Source organism: Rattus norvegicus, chromosome 16 (assembly GCF_021556685.1).
Source record: "Rattus norvegicus strain SHRSP/BbbUtx chromosome 16, alternate assembly SHRSP_T2T, whole genome shotgun sequence".
Classification (NCBI taxonomy): Eukaryota; Metazoa; Chordata; class Mammalia; order Rodentia; family Muridae; genus Rattus; species Rattus norvegicus.
The window spans coordinates 18,430,107-18,447,637 of record NC_141549.1 but is presented as its reverse complement, the minus strand read 5'-3'; the positions used below and the strand labels follow the sequence as shown (position 1 = coordinate 18,447,637).

Sequence of the window (17,531 nt, the reverse complement as noted above, 5' to 3'; positions counted from 1 at the left end):
GGAGTATAAGCAGCCACCTTGGAGCATGAGGCAGATCCTATGCATCAGTGGCAAGGCAGTAAAGTGTCGTCCCCCCCCCCCCCTGTGAGACAGGGATGCTGGAGGTGAGAGATGTTCCACACAGCACTCACATGGGATCCTCACGCCCACAGCACGTTCCCTTCTTGGGGTGTCTCAGCCTCTGTCTTGGCTGTTGGGTGGGTGGCCCCTGCCCTTATAGAAGTCCCCAGGAGGACTTTCCACTGTGTCTTCTGTCCCAGCCCATCCCACTTCCTCTTTGTCACAGCTGAGGAGCCCTCAGGCACCAGACATTTGAAGAAACTTCACATTTGTGGTTCTGGCCCCACCCTTCTGGCCTACCTGCCAAGTAGGCTCAGGGAGGTTTCAATTCCCACCTCACGCCTGGCTTGTGATACCTTCATGAGGGGATGCCCCCTTAGACTCCCTCAGCCCAGCCCGCCAGCTTCCCCAACTAGGTCCCTGGAACAGGTAGGGGACCAGAAAACAGGTTGGGCAGTGATGCACCAATTCACTTCATGGTCCAAGGTGGCTGCTGTCTAAGGGAGTCCCAAGAATCACCCCAGACACTTCTCCCATTGGTATGTGACCCTGTGGAACCATCGAGAGCAGCTTAAGGTAGCTCACCATGCTCAAGGTTCTGAGCAGGCTTGAAGGAGACAGGGCATCTTCACGGGGCCTTGAAGGCGCTGGCTGGGCCCCAGATGAGCCCAGGCTCGTTCTTAGTGTCCACTCCCTTCACCATGGCTGGAACATAAGCAGCCACTTTGGACCGCGAGTGCCTCGGTGAGTTGGTGTCTGACCCTTGGAGCAGAGAATGTGGCCTGACTTGGAACAGTGCACACACTGCCGGGCCAGAAGTGTCTGACCCTTGGAGCAGAGAATGTGGCCTGACTTGGAACAGTGCACACACTGCCGGGCCAGAAGTCCAGGTCGCACTTGTGTGTGTGTGCGCGCTCTGCTCTGTCGGCCAGCCCCGCCCTTTGCCACCAAAAAACCACAGGGACCAGAGTTCCAGCAAAGCTGTTTAATCTGCAGGTAGTCCTCTCCCGTAGTCTCTGCGGCCCGAAGTGCCCACAGCGTGCGTGGTGCGGCCCCTATAACGTGGAATGCTTCTCGAAGGGCACAGACAGCAGCCGTGCAGCTGCCTCGTCCAGGAACCAGCAGAGGGCGCCCGTGCGCGGCTGCACCATGGCGGCGGGCAGCGCGCTCTCCTGGTCCTCCAGGATGCGCTGTGTGAGAGACCCGGAACCGCCTCAGAAGCCGCGCAGAGCCAGTTGGGGCTCGCACTTGGCATCTGTTTGGTCTGGGGACAGGGTACCCATAGGATATTGCTCTGCGCTCCACCTCGCACACCGTGGGCTCCAAAGCTTCCCGGCGTGGAATAGGATTTGTTTGTTTTTATTAGTGGGGCCTCATCTAGCACGGGCTGCTTTGAACATGCTCTGTAGTCAAGGATTCCTCTTTTCTGCCTCCCTGTTGTACGGAGACAACAGGAGGTACTGGGGACTGAACTCAGGTTGTCATGCTTGGGGGCACGCACCTTTCTCCACTAAGCCATCTTGCCCCATCCCTGCCCTTTTAATTAATTAATTAATATTTAATGTGTACAGTGTTATTCCTACATGTGTTTCTGTGCACCACGAGCATGCCTGGTGCCCACAGAGGCCAGAGGAGGGAGCTGGATCCCCTGGGACTGGAGCTACAGCTGGTTGAGAATGGAACTCAGGTCCTCTGAAAGGGCAGCAGGTACTCACCGGTGGTAGTTATCTCTCCAGTCCTGGCCTTTTTTCTTTCTTTCCCTTTTTTCTTCCTTCCTTCCTTCCTTCCTCTCTAAATGTGTCTAGTGTCCTGCTCTTTCACCCTTTACCTTATTCCCTTCATACAGCGTCCCTCACTGAGCCTGGAGCTACATCATCAGCCGAGCATCCTGCTTGTGAAGGAGCTGGGGGGAGGGGTGCAGGGACTCTACCCCAGGGTGCTGTGCCTTCTCAGTGACTCCCTTCTCACATACTGGAAATGTTTGTCCCAGGCTCCATGAAAGCCCCTGGCTGACCTCTGCTGTCCACCTCTTACCTTCAGCACAGCTGCCTTGCCTTCCCCTGTGGCCACGAATATGACACTTTGGGCTGCGTTCAGCACAGGGAGTGTAAGGGTCACCCTCTGCGGTGGTGGCTTTGGGGAGTCACCGATGGGAGCCACGATCTTCTCCCGCTCCTGGGGAAGGCAGCCAGGTGAGTATGGGCCTTTCTACCCTTCTGTTGTGTTTGTGGCACTGGGATGGAACCAGCCCCCACCAGGCCCCAAGTTTACAAGGCCAACAGTTTTCCTGTTGGCCTTTTGGGTTTCTGAGACAAGGCCTGACTTTTAGTGTCCAGGCAGCCCTCAACCAACCTCACAGCAACTACTGGGATGACAAGCATGCACCACCATGACCACGGGAGCGGACGCTCTGTAGGGCAAGGCTGAGGGGCAGAGATGTTCAGATACCCAGAAGATAGACACAGGCCTGGGCAGACCAGGCCCAGGAGGGGGCCCCCGTGCTCACCTGGAGGAGGGGATGCCCAGGGAAGAGCGAACAGGTGTGGCCGTCAGGGCCCACTCCCAGGATCAGCAGGTCAAACACAGGGACAGTGTCTCCTTGGAAGGCCTGACAGGAGGACGGTGGGTGGGTCAGCTCAGAGGGAACACACACAGAAGCTGAAACCAGGTTCCTAGCTCAGCTTCGACCACCTTCCAATGACAGTGTCCTTGGGCAAGGCCTGCTCAGGACATTCCCTGCACATTGAAGCTTCAACACAGTGTGAGGTCTGTAGGGCTTCTCAAGCATAAGCACCATCTTCCAGCCCAAGCTGGCCTGAACTCTCGACAAGCCTCCTGCCTTAGTCTCCCAAGTGCTGGGGTCACAGATGAGATGCGTTGACACACCAGACTGACCCAGTCTGGAGCCTGTTCCCCATTTTAGTGGACAAGAACCTCGGGTCTGCAGATGAGTGTCCCTACGATGTGAGGCCCCAGCCCGCGTCTCCCAGCCATGGCTGGGCTCTCAGAGTGACAGTCACTTCTGCCACGGTCTTCTGTTGTTTCCCACCTGTCCTGGGACCCACCTGCCTCAGTTTCCTGGCATAGTCCTCTGCAGCGTCCTCCACAGGTAGGGCGGGATCGATGGTGAGGACCTGGCTGTCTGGGATGGGCAGCTTTGAGAGCAGGTGTGTCTGTGGAAGGGGAAGGAACAGTCAGCGAGGAACCCTCCTCAGTCACACTGCTCCACGGCCTGGCTGACTCTGTGGGGTGCCTAGGGCTCCCCCAATCAGGGGCTCAGCCTGGTTGCATCTGGCACACAGCTGGCACCTGATTATACAGAGGTGGGCCCCAGGAAGACTGTGACCTACTCTGAGACACCCTGCCTGTGTCTCCCATGTCTGGCTCTTGGAGTTTTAAGTCCAGCTCCACAATGCCAGGGAGCGGCTGGGGGCAAATGTTGGGATGTCTGGATGCTGTGCCCTACAGATAGGGCTGCTGAGGTCCCTGAATGAGGAGGCAGGACACAGGGCTCCAGACCGGGGGGCCTAGGGAGGTGTGTGAGCCAGGGAGGCAAAGGGGAACTGGCTGCTGAGTCTGCTCTACACAACTCCTGTCTCAACCCACTGGGCAGCCTAGGTGCAAGACACCTACTGCTCAGGGTGTGGGTGAACCTCTAACATCTAAGTGTCATCAGACTCCACCTGGTGGTGAAGTCCTGCTTCCCTCAAAGAACTGGCTTTTAACTGTGTCGGCTCAGAGGGACCTACTTAGGGAATCTTAGCTTTATTTTCCTTGGGTGGGCAGCATCAAAATGGTCTCATGTAGCACAGGCTGGCCTCCAACTGAGGAGGACCTTGAACTTCTGATCCTCCAGCCTCTACTTCCTCATTGCTGGGATGACAGGAGTGTACCACCATTTTTATATGATGCTGGAAATGAAGCCTGGACCTTATGCATTCTAGGCAAGCACCCTACCAACCAACTGAGCCTTGTGCTAGCACCCACAGTCCACTGTTCAGTGAAGTTCTTTGGCAGGCACCGTGTTCAAAGTGGTACAGTTTTAGGTCCCTAGATGAGGGCCAAGGAGACATGAATCTTCTGTTTCCCCACCTTGAAGTAAGTGTAATGGCCCCTCCCCTGCTTCAGAGCCCATGCATGGCACTGGGTCAGGTTCCCCTAGGAGGTGGTGGCAGTCATCCAAGTGTGCTCGGAGCTCAATCGTCCAGGCCTGTTTCCCTGTGTGTGAAACAGGGATCTCGGTACCCTATAGGGCGCCTGGTGGCCATCATATCCCAGGCTGCTGGGAGGCGATGGCCAACGGCTCCTGTTAAAGGAAACTGAGGCCCAACACACTCTGGACACTAGAGGCAGGCTGAAAGCACAACCATGACCCACGAAGCCTTACAGCCGAAGTACGGCCCTCAGGAAGATACGAGGGACGGAGGCCCAAAAGGCTGGACTTGGATGGACATCACTGCGCATCCAGCAACACCCCGTGGGTCCCGGAACCCGCGGGTAGGCGTAGAAGCAGATCCTGGAGTTTCCTCGGCAGGCTGAGCCGACTCCGCGTGGCCCAAGGCGGCCCCCGTAGCCTGCGTTTCCACGGAAGGCTGAGCCGACTTCGCGTGGCCCAAGGCGGCCCCCGTAGCCCGGACGGTGTGCGCCCCCGCAGCGCTCACCCGGTAGAGGCCGTACGTGCTTTCGGCGTGGTCGAAGGGCACGAGGCGCTCGTCACAGAAGCCGAGCGTCCAGCGTGCAAAGCTGGCGGGCCCCGCGGGAGCAGTGGCGGCGGGTAGGTCTCGGGCCAGCATGGAGACCAGGCTGCCGCCTGACAGGCCAAGAGCGAAGCGGCCACGGTTCCCTTCCAAGCAGCTAGCGGCCCGCTGCGCCACCAGCTGCGCCAGCGATGCGCCCAGCTCCTGTGGGCTGGAGAAGACCGAGATGAGACCGGGCGCGGGTGCGGCCATGGCGGCGGGGAGGCGACAGCGCTCCGGGCAGAGGCCAGTACGCCAGTGCGCCTGCGCGACGGCCGAGCTGCCATGGGTCCGAGCACTTTGAGCCAAGGCCATAGGCGCATGTGCAGTTGCGCAGATGAAGCGAAGCCACAGTGCGCCTCAGGGTTTTGGGGTGGGTGGTGGGCGGGTAATCCACAGTGCTTCCCTGAACTGGGGACGCCTTCCTGGACCGATTTCTCGCATTTTATTTAGTTTTTTAAGACGGAGTCATGTAGCTCCGGCTGGCTTCACGCTCCTGATCGTCCTTCCTCGACTTGAGGGCTGGGGTGACCTGAATGCACCTGCACTCTTGAGGGTGTAGCGGGTTTCCGGGGTGCGGTTGGACACACAGAGTGCGCCAGCTGCAGTGTGATAAGGTCAATAAGCCAGGCGTGATGACCTACACTCATGCTAGCCCTCAGGTGGCAAAGGCAGGCGGCTAGCCCGAGTTAGAGGCCAGATTGGGCTAAGCAGTGGGACTCTTGTCATACACACATACTTATGATGTCCCTGTGCCTGCACGGCCCTCCCCACATTCGCCTATCCCGACACCCCTTTTTTGTGTTACTAAAGCGGATGCAGTGACACTCCGCTGCCTTCCGCTCACAGCTGCCCACAGCAGAAAGAGGACTCCCCGGGACAACTGCTGCCCAACAGTTGAAAACATCTGCATTTGGGTGTGAAACTGCCCCCATTCATGTGCTTCAACAGGTGGCTCCCAGTGGCCCACATACGGAAACTTTGGGACTGTTAAGAGCCTTGACCCAAGTAGATCAGTGAGAAGGTGACAGACAGCTGCTTCCACCATGAAGACCCAAATAAACCCCCTCTGGTTCCTCTCTCTTAATTTACTCCTTTATTTTTGCTTAATTTATTTTTTTTCAATGAGCATGGCTGTTTCTCCCGCATGAGTATCTCTGTGCCAAGTGTGTGCAGAGTCCAGGAGACCCTGGGTCTGAGTTAGATCGTTGCATGGAAGGAAGGAAGGAAGCAAGCCCAACGAGTACTCTTAACCACTGAGCCATTGCACCCAAAAGACGACTGATAATGTGTCACCCTCCCGAACTCAGGAGAGCTCCAAAATGCAGTCGGTCACTGTGCTGGGACTAAATCCAGGGCCTGCTGAATGCTAAGTCCAGGCTGGATCATTGGCTGCACCCTAATCCCAAACCTACAGCCTTGAGTGCCCATGGGTGGCTTCAAGTAGCAAGTTATACACTGTGAAACACTCCAAGAACTTTGTTGTTTAAGAGTGACTGTTTAGGGGCTGGGGATTTAGCTCAGTGGTAGAGCGCTTACCTAGGAAGCGCAAGGCCCTGGGTTCGGTCCCCAGCTCCGAAAAAAAGAACCAAAAAAAAAAAAAAAAAAAAAAAAAAAGAGTGACTGTTGTTGTTGTGGCCCTGGTTGTTCTGGAAGTCACTCTGTAGAGTAGGCTGGCCTCAAACAAAGACCTGCCTGCTTCTGCTTCCCAAATGCTGGGATTAAAGGCTTGTGCCCCCATTCAGGCCTTTGAGTACATTTTAAAAACCTTTGTTTCTGTATGAATTCACATCATGCACCCTAATCCATCTCATCTCCCCACCACCCTTACACCACCCCCAATAGAAAAAAATCTCATTGGAAGCTATAGTGTGTTACAGTGTGTTCCACAGAATAACCTGTTGTACACACTTCTTTACTTGCAAATGCTCATTAAAATGACTTGATCTGGTAGGCCGCCTCTGACTTCTGCTACTCTATTAATACTGGAAGTTCCCTGGGACTCTTCTTGGATGTTGTGGAGATCCTGTAGTTTTGGATCTGTAGGGCAGGTCCATTCATGCACTTCAGCAGGTCATCTATGGGGTAGATTTTGGGGTAAGCCAACTCGAAGCCCTGGGTCTGGGCCTGAGAGGTATCTAAGCTGGTGAGCACACTGGCTCTCCTGCTCTCCTGCCCTCGGGGCCAGTTCATCAGCAACCCCAGCAAACCAGGGTCAGGTTTACCCTACTGCCCAAGCAAGGTATAGGGTCCACTCTTCTGAATGCTGCAGCTGGTAAGGGCATAGCCAGTTCTCCCACACTCGACCCAGGGCCAACTCTGACCTGCCATAGGTGGTGAGGAATGAGAGAGGGAGGAAGGCATCTCTCGGTCTATGGGAGGGACCAGCTTTCCCATGATGCCCAGGTGAGGAGTGGGGCCAGTTCTGTACAGCCTTCAGACATCAACATTTCCCCCAGCAGCAGCCCAGACCAGGGATGTCCACCTAGCCTTTGGTGACCCTCTGCTGCTGGGCCATGGACCCAGACATGGATCCCAGTGGCAGCACAAGTCAGGACCCCACCATGGTCTCAGATGCCTCACCGGCTACTCACATCAGGCTGTTCCTCACTACTCTCCAGTCTCCAGTTCTACCTCTCTTCATTGTGCCCACCTTTTTGTTTCTCTTCCTCTTCCATTTCTCCACCACTTACTTGCCTGTCTTAGTGGTGCCCAGGGTCCTCTCAGAAGTGTTGTTCCTTGCTTATGCATTATGGCCCTGGGCAGGAGTCACTTTGGGCATGGGTTGCAACCCCTAGCATGTCCAGTACCAGGCTGGTGGTCATCTCAGGCTAGCTCCATCTGGGCATCATGGTTCCTGTCTGGTTGTTTCCTTGGGCTAGCTCCTTCCCCTGCTCAGGGTGGAGCCTTGTGTAGAGTCCCCTGTTGAGGGGCTATGAGTGTGGCTTAACCATTGAGCACTCTAGTACTACCTTGTGAGCATGAGTCCTAAGGCTTCATCTTGAAAGATATAAAAGGAGAGAGGGGAGAAGGAGAGGAAAGGAGGCAGTGAAACCCAGACCAGCCCTTTTCAGTGTGACTAGCCTGTGGACTGGTTCACAGCGATGCCCTCTTCATGGGAGGGAAGAGTGAGTAGCACTCTGGGGCAGGAATAGCTGTGGGCTCATCATTCTTCCAATTTAAAATTGAGGCTTTCGGGGTTGGGGATTTAGCTCAGTGGTAAAGCGCTTGCCTAGGAAGCGCAAGGCCCTGGGTTCGGTCCCCAGCTCCAAAAAAAAAAAAAAAAAATTGAGGCTTTCAAGAAATGGCTGGTTGTTGCCAGGCAGTGGTGGCACACACCCTTAAGGGCCCACCCCCCCCCCCCAGCACTCAGGAGGCAGAAGCAGGTGGATCTGAGCTTGAGGCAAGCCTGACTTACATAGTGAGTTCAGGAAAGTCAAAGCTACACAGAGAAACCCTGTCTCAAACATGGGAAAAACCTTTTTTGCGTTGGGTGTTCTGGCTGTTGATGTGGGGTATTCCTGCCAGGCTTGGGTTGACCTGGGACTTAGCATCTTATTTCTCAGTTTCCAAAAGGCTTTGATGACTGACAAGGGTCTGTGTCCAGTTGGACCTCCCTTTTTCAAATTCTTTTTTTTTTTTTTTTTAAAGATTTATTTATTTTATTTTATATGAGCACACTGTAGCTGTTTTCAGAAACACCAGAAGAGGGCATTGGATCGCATTACAGATGGTTGTGAGCCACCATGTGGTTGCTGGGAATTGAACTCAGGACCTCTGGAAGAGCAGTTAGTGCTCTTAACTGCTGAGCCATCTCTCCAGCCCTGGATCTCCCCTTTTTTTTTTTTTTTAAGAATTATTTATTAGTTGATTTATTTTATGTATGTGAGTACACTGTAACTGTCTTCATGACACCAGAAGAAGGCATCGGATCTCATTGCAGGTGGTTGTGAGCCACCATGTGGTTGCTGGGATTTGAACTCAGGACCTCTGGTAGAGCAGTCAGTGCTCCTAACCACTGAGCCATCTCTCCAGCCCCCGGATCTCCCTTTTTATTTTGCTTGTTTTATTCTGAAAAAGCATCCTACTGGCTGGATGGAAGTGGCTGTTTCCTCTAGAACACATGTTCAAGCAACGTCCTGCATTGTGACAATAGACTGCCCTTGGGCCTGTTTCTAATAGCCATGCCTGATCCACTCCACTGTCCTGTCAAGTGTGCAGTGGAGAATGTGCAGATCCCAGGAATGGCTGCACCGCCAGCATACCAGGCCCTCCTTCAGAACTTGCTGGTCCCACAGGGAGATGCTTCATCCCACACTGAGGCACCAAAGCCCAGCCCAGGAATAGGAGGATCTGCAGACACTGGGGCTGAATGCTGCTTAGTGCCCCTGCCTGAAGCTCCCCTGTTCCGTACAGGCCGGCATGGAGGCCAGAGCCCTGTTGCTGTCAGAAGGGCTTTCCCCAAATCCATGTAGCTTTGACACACACAGCCTTGCTGATGTGTTGGGAAGGTAGAAATGGTGCCTGTGAGACACCTCAGCCAGTAAAGGAGCTTCCCACCAAGCCTGACACCTGAGCCCCACCCCCAGGGCCACACTGTGGCTGGAGAGAACTGCTATTTGCTCTGAACCTCATTGGCGCTTTGACACATACAAACATGCACATGGTGGAAAGTCAGTCCCATTACAGTGTTCAGAGATGCAGAACCCCCAAAACTGAGCTACTCAAACCTGCTTTCTGTAAGGTCCCAGCCGCCAGTCAAGGTGTCTCTTTTTTTTTTTTTTTTTTCTTTTTTCTTTTTTTCGGAGCTGGGGACCGAACCCAGGGCCTTCCGCTTGCTAGGCAAGCGCTCTACCACTGAGCTAAATCCCCAACCCCTCAAGGTGTCTCTTAAAGGTGGCTTGAGCCAACCACAGATACCTCTTTCAGAAAAAAGTTTCTAACTTGTTTTTTAGATTTTAGTTTGTGTCATGCTTACACTTACTCTGTGCATGTCAGATCCCAGCGAAGGGGAGAAGGAGAGCTGCCAGCTGTCATGAGTCACTGCCATCCTGGTGCTGAGAGGCACCTAGAGGAGCACCAAGGGCTCTCAACTACTCTCCAGCCAGCTTCCTCCTCTAATTTCTTTGCATTTTTGTTTTGTTTTCCAAGGCAGGGGTTCTCTTTGTATCTCTGGTTGTCCTGGAACTCATCCTGTAGACCAGGCTTGTCTTGAACTCAGAGAGACACCTGCCTCTGCCTCCCTAGTACTGGGATTAAGGTATGTGCCAGGGGCTGGAGAGGTGGCTCAGCAGCTAAGAGCACTGACTGCTCCTCCAGAGAGGTCCTGAGTTCAAATCCCAGCAACCACATGGTGGCTCACAACCATCTGTAATGGGACCTGATGCCCTCTTCTGGTGTGTCTGAAGACAGCTACAGTGTACTCATATAAATAAATAAATCTTTATAAACTAAAGGTACAATGCCACCATTTTCTATTTATTTTTTTGGAGACAGATTTGTACTGGTTAGTACTTATGCCAACTTGATGCAGGCCACAGCCATTCAGGAAGAGGAGCCCTCAACCCTCAACTGAGACAGTTGTCTCCCAAGATTGGCTGGTGGGCAATCTGTCTTGATTGGTGATTGATCACGGAGGTCCCAGTCCACTGTGGGTGCTGCCATCCCTGAGCTAAGAGAACATGCAGCGGTGGCTCACGCCTTTATTCCTTGCACTGGGGAAGCAGATCTCTGAGTTTGAGACCGGCCTTGTGTAAAATGTGAGTTCCCAAACTTCCAAGTCTACCCAGAGAAACCCTATCTTGAAAAAAACCAATAAACAAACATTTAAAAGGCTGAACAGTCGTGGGGAGCAGGCCAGTGAGCAGCACCCTCAATGACCTCTGCATCACCTCCTGCCTCCAGGCTTCTGCCCCTGCTTCCTCAGTGGATGTTGATTCACAGTATGTAAACCAAACAAACACTTTCCTGCTCAAGCTGCTTTGATAGGTGTTTCATCCCAGCAATAGTAACCCTAACCAGGATGGCCTGTGGGTGTCCAGCTGCAATCTGCTCAGGTGTGACCTACAGAAACACTGTGCTCTACCAGGTGTCAAGGCTCAGCATGTTTATTTTTTTAAAACAAACAAGGAAATAACACTTGCATGTGGGTGACTGTGGGCAGCCTGTGGCTGCTCTGTCCACACCCTTCATGCCCTTAGAGCTGAAGGAAGGCAGAGGCCTGGCTTGGTGGCTGAGGTGAGTCACCAAAGATCTCAATGGGGACCATGGGAGCCAGAAGGGTAGACCTCAAATGTCATAGGCAACAGTTTGGGCTATCCACAGCAGGGAAGCATGTCCAGGGCTGCCGCCAGGGGGTGCCCAAGAGAACACCACAGCAACCTTCCTGGGTCTCCTGCTGTGATGTGAGGACATCCAAGCTTTGCCAAGGTTAGGGCCTCCAGAGATGATGCCTGGGGACCCCTGAATTGACACACGTGGGCAGGGCCAACACTAGCTACATCCAAGTGATCAGAGTCAGTTCTGGAAGGTTTTAGGACATGAGGGGAAAGCAGGGACTCAGAAGACCCTTAGAACAATAGTGCATACATGTCATCAAACTGCAGGCTGGTGCCCGGAGGCAGTAGAGTGGTGAGCCTGAGGCCAGCTTGGCCTCCACAGTGAGACCCTATCTCAAAACAATAATACAAAACAGTATCTTCAGTTGATTGGGGGTCAGTGGGAGACTGCATGTGTCTCCCAGCTGACATGAGGGTGCATTTGCTACCAACCCTCAGCAGGGACAACAGCTATGTGGGTCCCCACTTGCTTCACCGGCGAACAGTGGAGGAACCTAAGGCACAATGGGGAAGGGAGGTGGGCACCAGTGCGGGTCACAGCCTGCAGCATGGACCCCTAGACACCGGTCCCACTGCAGGACACAGCAGCCAATGTGTCTGTGGGGCTCCTGCTGGGCACGGAGGAAAGAGATGGAGAAAAAGACCAAGGCAGAGGCTAGATGTGTGCATAGTGGGTTGTAGGAAAGGGACACCCGGCCACTCAGGTTCCAGTTTCCTGCACCCACAGGTGCTGCTGGCCACGTGGCCAGGCAGGAGAAACACCTGAACAGGGGTGTCCGGCTCCCTGGTCTCACAAGTCCAGGGCCATCCCACTCACCAGGCTCAGAGTGAGAAGTCGCCTGCGCAGATGCGGGCATGGACTCTCTCATCCAGGGGTAGGTAGCGTCCCTGTTTCAGGTCTAGAAAGAAGAGCCGGTCTGAGGTCTGGCGGGGGTCAAAGCCTTCACGCTGTAGTCGGGTCTTCTGGATCTTGAAGGTGCCTGGAAGTTAGGAAGGACAGAGGTATGGACCCTGAAGCAACTCTGCACAGAGATTGCTGCAGCAGTGGACACCTCCCTGTAAACACTCTTCGGTTCCCAAGACAGGAAGAAAATACCAGTTCCCAGGCCAGAGGCAAGCCTGGCTGTGTGGCCCTGTTGTGCTATGATTGAAGTTTGATCTGCACACCCAAGTGTCCATTCTCTCAGCTACTTTATGCTGCTGTCTCTGAGCTGAGCCACACTGTATCCGAAGCTGCACCCAAAAGTCCAAAAGAGGTATCCTGGGTTTTTGTTACTATTAGATAGTGTTATTTTCTTGGAAACCAGTCTTGCTCTGCAGTCCCTGCTGTGGTGCTCATGCCTGTAACCCTAGCCCTCAGAGGCAAGTGGGTCTGAGTTCCAGGGCAGGTGCCTGTGGGTCCACATTTACACAGGGGAGTGGGAGCCTAAATTAGGGTAAAGAAGGAAATGGCTCCCAGGCAGGGACTGTACCTGTTGTATCCACTTGGGGCAGAAGACGCAGGAAGATGGGCTGGGCATAGGATGCAAGAACCTTCTGCAATTCCTGGTACATTGAGTTAGGGTCCAGCTGGTTGTGGGGGTCTGCAATGGCCGCCATGCCGGCTTTCCCCTCCACTCCTGCAAAGAGGGCTCAGCTGAGAACGCCCTGCTCACCTGAAGTTAGTCCTGGTCGTTACTCTCTGACTGGGATAACATTAGTCCTGGTAGTATTCATTTTATAAGGGGCTCTGTTTCCAGCCCTCTGATCCTGAGAAAGGATCCCCAAACTGAGGCCCAATAATAGGAATGTGAATAGATGCCCAACCCAGTGCCCCACCCAGTCAGCAGCAACACAGTTTTTCACCTTGTGCATGGCCCGCGGGTACTGTACCTGCAGGTCCCTTCTGGATGGACGCCACGGGGCTCCTGCACCCCACAACCACCCCGTATCCCCAGCTTGCCTGGCACAGCCACTCCATACACAGCCACGTCCGTCTGGCCCAACAGGCGGCTCAGCACGGCTTCCACCTCCGTGGTGGATACGTTCTCGCCGCGCCATCGGAAGGTATCCCCGCTGCGGTCACGGAAGTACATGTACCCCAGCTCGTCCATCACTAGCACGTCACCTGCAGGGAGACGGGCACATGGGACCGGGCTTTGCATTCTGACAGCCAGCCCGGCCACGCGGCTCCGCACCTGAAAGGTAGGCGCTGTCCCCCTTTCGGAACACGCTGTGGGCAATCTTCTTGTTGGTGGCGCTGTCACTAACATAGCCATCGAAGCGCCGCAGAGGGTCTTGCTGGTTGATCTGGCCCACGAGAAGGCCAGGTTCCCCTGGAGGAGGTGACACTCAGGCTGAGTAGGTGTGGGAGCTGTAGGGACCCCAGCTCCCCGAGGCACCAGGTAAGGCCCGCGCTCACCGGGCTGGCACGGGATGCAGAGGCCTTGGGAGTCCCTCAGTGGCTCCATCGTGTCCTCGTTGACCTTGACCAGACGGATGGGGTACACATGCGTGAGGATACGGCTGTTGAAGCCGCAGGAGCCGACCTAGGGTGGACATGTCGGTGAGGAGACAACAGCGGCCTGAAGGCACTCATGCCGTGTCGACCCACACCTCACAGCCGCGAACCTTGCCGTCCATGTTGGCAATGCTGCAGTTGCATTCGGTGGCGCCGTAGAACTCGCCAATCTGTCGCACACCGAAACGCTGCGTGAACTCCTCCCAGATGGCTGGCCGCAGTCCGTTACCCACGGCCAGGCGCACGCGGTGCCGCCGCTCTACATCGCGAACCGGCTGCCTTAGCAGGTAGCGGCATATTTCACCGATGTACTGCACTACCTGCGGTGGCCAGGGGCGGGGCTCAGGCAAGGCCCAATGAGGAGCACGACTCGGGGATGGGTGGGACCTGACCAGTGATGGAAGAGCCTTGCCACCACCTATTTTAAGGAGTCAGCACAAGAGCAGTACTGAACCAAGGAGAACCAGCACTGAGGACTTTTTAAGGTGCTAGGGACAGAACCAAGGGCTATATGCTAAGCCCCTTTTATGGTTTTTGAGAGACAGTGATCTTATGTAGCCTAGGCTGTCCAGGAATGTCTTATCCCCCTGCCTTGGTCCTCCAAATGCCAGGATGACAGGTGTGTACTGAGTCTCTAATCTAGGGTTCCTCTTGTCTCAGTCTCCCAACTATCTGTAGCCACAGGTGTTGGTCTCCACACTAACATCTCCTTTGCCACCCTCCTCTTCCCACCATTGTAAAGGGAGAGCTAAGAAAAGCTAGCCAAATGAAACGGAAGGCTACTAGAACCTAATCGGTGCATAGTCTTGGCTACATAGCAAGTTCCAGGCCAGCCAGGACATGAGTCTGTCTCCAAAAAGGAGGAGGGAGGGAGGGGGACAGAGACAGGAGGAAGGGAGGGATAGAGAGAGCATGCCCTCCTGGAGGGAGGGACTGTGCCTGCCGGAGTGTCCCTTTCATGGTGCAGCATTCCCATGCCTGTGACTGAAAAGCCAACTTTTAGAAACCGTAGACTTAGGGTTTGGGTTTTGGCTTCTGAACTGACTAAAACCCTGCCTAAATCCAGGACTGCCCTCGAGCCTTATCTGCTCAGTTTATATCACACGACTGCCATTCAGCACTCAAGAAACTGAGGCAGGAGGATCATGGGTCCAGGCTATGCTGACTGTCAAGTAAGACCCTGTCTTAGAAACCGAGTGAGGGCTGGAGAGATGGCTCAGCGGTTAAGAGCACCCGACTGCTCTTCCAGAGGTCATGAGTTCAATTCCCAGCAACCACATGGTGGCTCACAACCATCTGTAAAGAGATCCGATGCCCTCTTCTGGTGTATCTGAAGATAGCTACAGTGTACTTATATATAATAAATGAATAAATCTTTAAAAAAAAAAAAAAAAGAAACCGAGTGAATCCCAATCTACCAGGGTACAGACACAGCCCAGAAAGGTTTCCCAGCAGCCTCTGTTCTCTGGTGCCTGTTGAACAAAGGCTTCAGCGCTCTGCCCCTCACCCCACCTCCCCGCTCTTCACTGCACATCCCCGTGTCCCTCCCCTGACATCCCCACCCTAGAACCTCTCTGCCTCACAGGGATTTTCATTACCACACAAGGTGACAGAAAGGGCGCTGAAGGCACTGAAAGGAGTGCACTGTTCCCACAGCGAAGGGTCTAAACAAAAGGACCTGGGTGCCATTGGGGTCTGTGACCCAGGGTACACTCCACCACAGGCAGGTGGACAACACAGATCCAGCAATGGTGTGCCACTGTGGTACAAGGCTGTGTTCCCAGCACTCAGCAGGCAGATGCAGGTAGATCTCTGTGAGTTCCAGGACAGCCAAGGGCTAAGGAGATATATATGTATGTGTACACATGCATATACGCCTGACATCATGCACAAAATGCAGAACAGAGAAGTGGCCATCCTGGGCTCAGCATGTCCTGTAATACAGGCTGGTCTTACTGCCACATGCTGGATTTCAGAATATGGAGAGGATTAAAAAGTAAAGCCAGCATGCCTTCCCAGAGCCAAAAGACCCTGTGTGTGTGAACTGGCAGCATGAAGTACATACATCAGGGCTGAGGAGGTAAGAAGTAGGGACCACAGGTAGGGACGGAATGTTCTGGAACTAGACAGAGGTAGAGGTTGCAGAGCATGCAGCATCTGGGGTGAACCTAGGGTTCCCACTTGAGTTTTAACATGAAGTCACCCAGCCACAGCCGTGTGCTGGGGCTGTGAGGGGTAGGTTCCAGGGCCCTGAACACGCTGGGCTAGGCTCTGTGCCGACCTGCTACCACCCAGCTCCTCTGGCTTTTTCTCAAGTGACTTTAGTGTTTCAATTAGCACTTTTCCTAAGACGGATGCTGTGCTGGCAGAGTACAGGGCCCTCCAGGGGTGCCATGCGAGGCTGTGCGGCCTGGGTCAGCCCTGCCACACACTGGGCCTGTCAGTCAACTGCTGGTTCCTCTACACCAGGACACACAGCACTTCCTTCCTCTCATCCAGCAGCCCTGCACCTCTGCTCAATTCTGCGGGTCCCACGTTCCAAGGGTCAGGGAGAGCGCTTGCAGCCTGGTGTGAAGGAGCTCGGCCTGTTTGTGCTTCCAGCATTCTAGCCACAATACCCTGCCTGTGCTTAACCCCTCACCTAGGGCTCTCCCTGCCCACAGAGCTGATCCTACCCATGGCCTCTGGCCCTTCAGAAGGACCCCAACACCACGCAGGTAGCACCTGGAGAGATTCAGGGCACCTCCGTCTCAGCTGCATTACAGCCTCAGTTTCCCTGACTGTAAAACAGGTACAATGTCTTGGTGATACTGTAGGAGGCTCCAAAGCATTTACATTGCATTTAGCATTGCAGGGACACAGGCTGGTCCCCTTTCCTCACTGAGACAGAGGTCCCACCATCAAGGTGGGCAGGCAGGCTGGCAAGCAGGAAGGCAGAGTGAGTGGGGCTTAACTAGATGGGACCACCTAGTTAAGAGCCTGGCCTGATCTGGTGGCACACAGCCTGGATGGGAGCACCTGGCCTGTGCAGGTGGGACCCAGCCTGCCTGGGTTAGTGTGGCCTTGCAAGAAGGGTGGCGACTAAGCACAAAGAATGGGACTTGGCCTGGGAAGATGCACCTTGGTTGGTTGAGTAGGGCGGGGCCTAAGGGAGAGGCAGGACCTAGCCTAGGAGGAGGAATTGGCTAAGCAAGGAGAGACCCGGGTCAGTTGGGGCGTGGCTGAGTAGGAGGGGCGGGGCTTGGGAAGTCGGGAACACAAAGCAGTCAGTCGAGGAAGCAAGCTTAAGGCGAGGTCTGGGTAGAACAGGGGAGTGGCAGAAAGTGGAGCCAGAATGGGGCGTGGCCAGAGCAGGAGAGGCGTGCCCTAAAGGCAGTTACTGATTCGCTTGGGGTCAGCTAGACAGAGAGGGACCTCCCATGAGGGCGTGTCCTGATCCAGCCAGAGCTCAGGGACTGCTGGGCACCTGGTGTGATGGGAGGAGCCCGCGAGTGGGCGGAGCATACCGTGCAATTATATTTGACACAGTCGTCCCAGAAGCGGCTGGCGGAGAACTTCTTGCGCAGTACCACCGTTAACCCGTAGATGATACACTGTCCCACGCCCATGATGTTCCCTAGAGAGAGGGTAGCTGTGAGGGTCGCTGAGAGATTCCGTACACTCCCCTAGGTGCCCACATACCTGCTGAGTGGTAGAGAGGTAGGCAGTCATAGAGCACATCGTTGGCCCGCATGCTGTAGGAATGGTGGCCGAAGGCTGCGATGCGGTAGTACCTGCAGGGAGAGGAAGTCACTGGTGGATATCTAGAGGTGACACATCTGGGAAAGGGTCTTCTGATTGGAGAGGACCCTGAGTCCTTTGGGAAGGCTATCTGAGAGTGTGGCACATGGAAAGATT

The 17,531-nt window shown here is 54.5% G+C and overlaps 2 protein-coding genes across 20 annotated transcripts in view; both read right to left on the bottom strand.

Moving 5' to 3' along the window:
* Positions 1 to 1,025: 1,025 nt before the first annotated feature.
* Pgls (6-phosphogluconolactonase) lies at positions 1,026 to 6,544 on the bottom strand. Its single transcript, NM_001106066.1, is given in 6 exon segments — positions 1,026 to 1,250; positions 2,095 to 2,235; positions 2,567 to 2,668; positions 3,126 to 3,233; positions 4,722 to 6,299; positions 6,413 to 6,544. Coding segments are annotated over 5 exon segments (876 nt in total). The 5' UTR covers positions 5,112 to 6,299; positions 6,413 to 6,544; the 3' UTR covers positions 1,026 to 1,115.
* A 121-nt stretch (positions 6,545 to 6,665) lies between these two features.
* Positions 6,666 to 17,531, bottom strand: part of Slc27a1 (solute carrier family 27 member 1) — a 21,340-nt gene continuing 10,474 nt past the window's right edge. For 8 of the 19 annotated variants that reach the window (NM_053580.3, XM_087589276.1, XM_087589265.1 and 5 more), the window contains 8 exon segments: positions 10,888 to 12,114; positions 12,607 to 12,753; positions 13,077 to 13,241; positions 13,312 to 13,449; positions 13,536 to 13,662; positions 13,745 to 13,954; positions 17,141 to 17,250; positions 17,316 to 17,407. In NM_053580.3, the coding sequence (NP_446032.2) occupies positions 11,957 to 12,114; positions 12,607 to 12,753; positions 13,077 to 13,241; positions 13,312 to 13,449; positions 13,536 to 13,662; positions 13,745 to 13,954; positions 17,141 to 17,250; positions 17,316 to 17,407 (1,147 nt within the window). In that variant the 3' untranslated portion in view covers positions 10,888 to 11,956. 19 annotated transcript variants of the gene reach the window in all.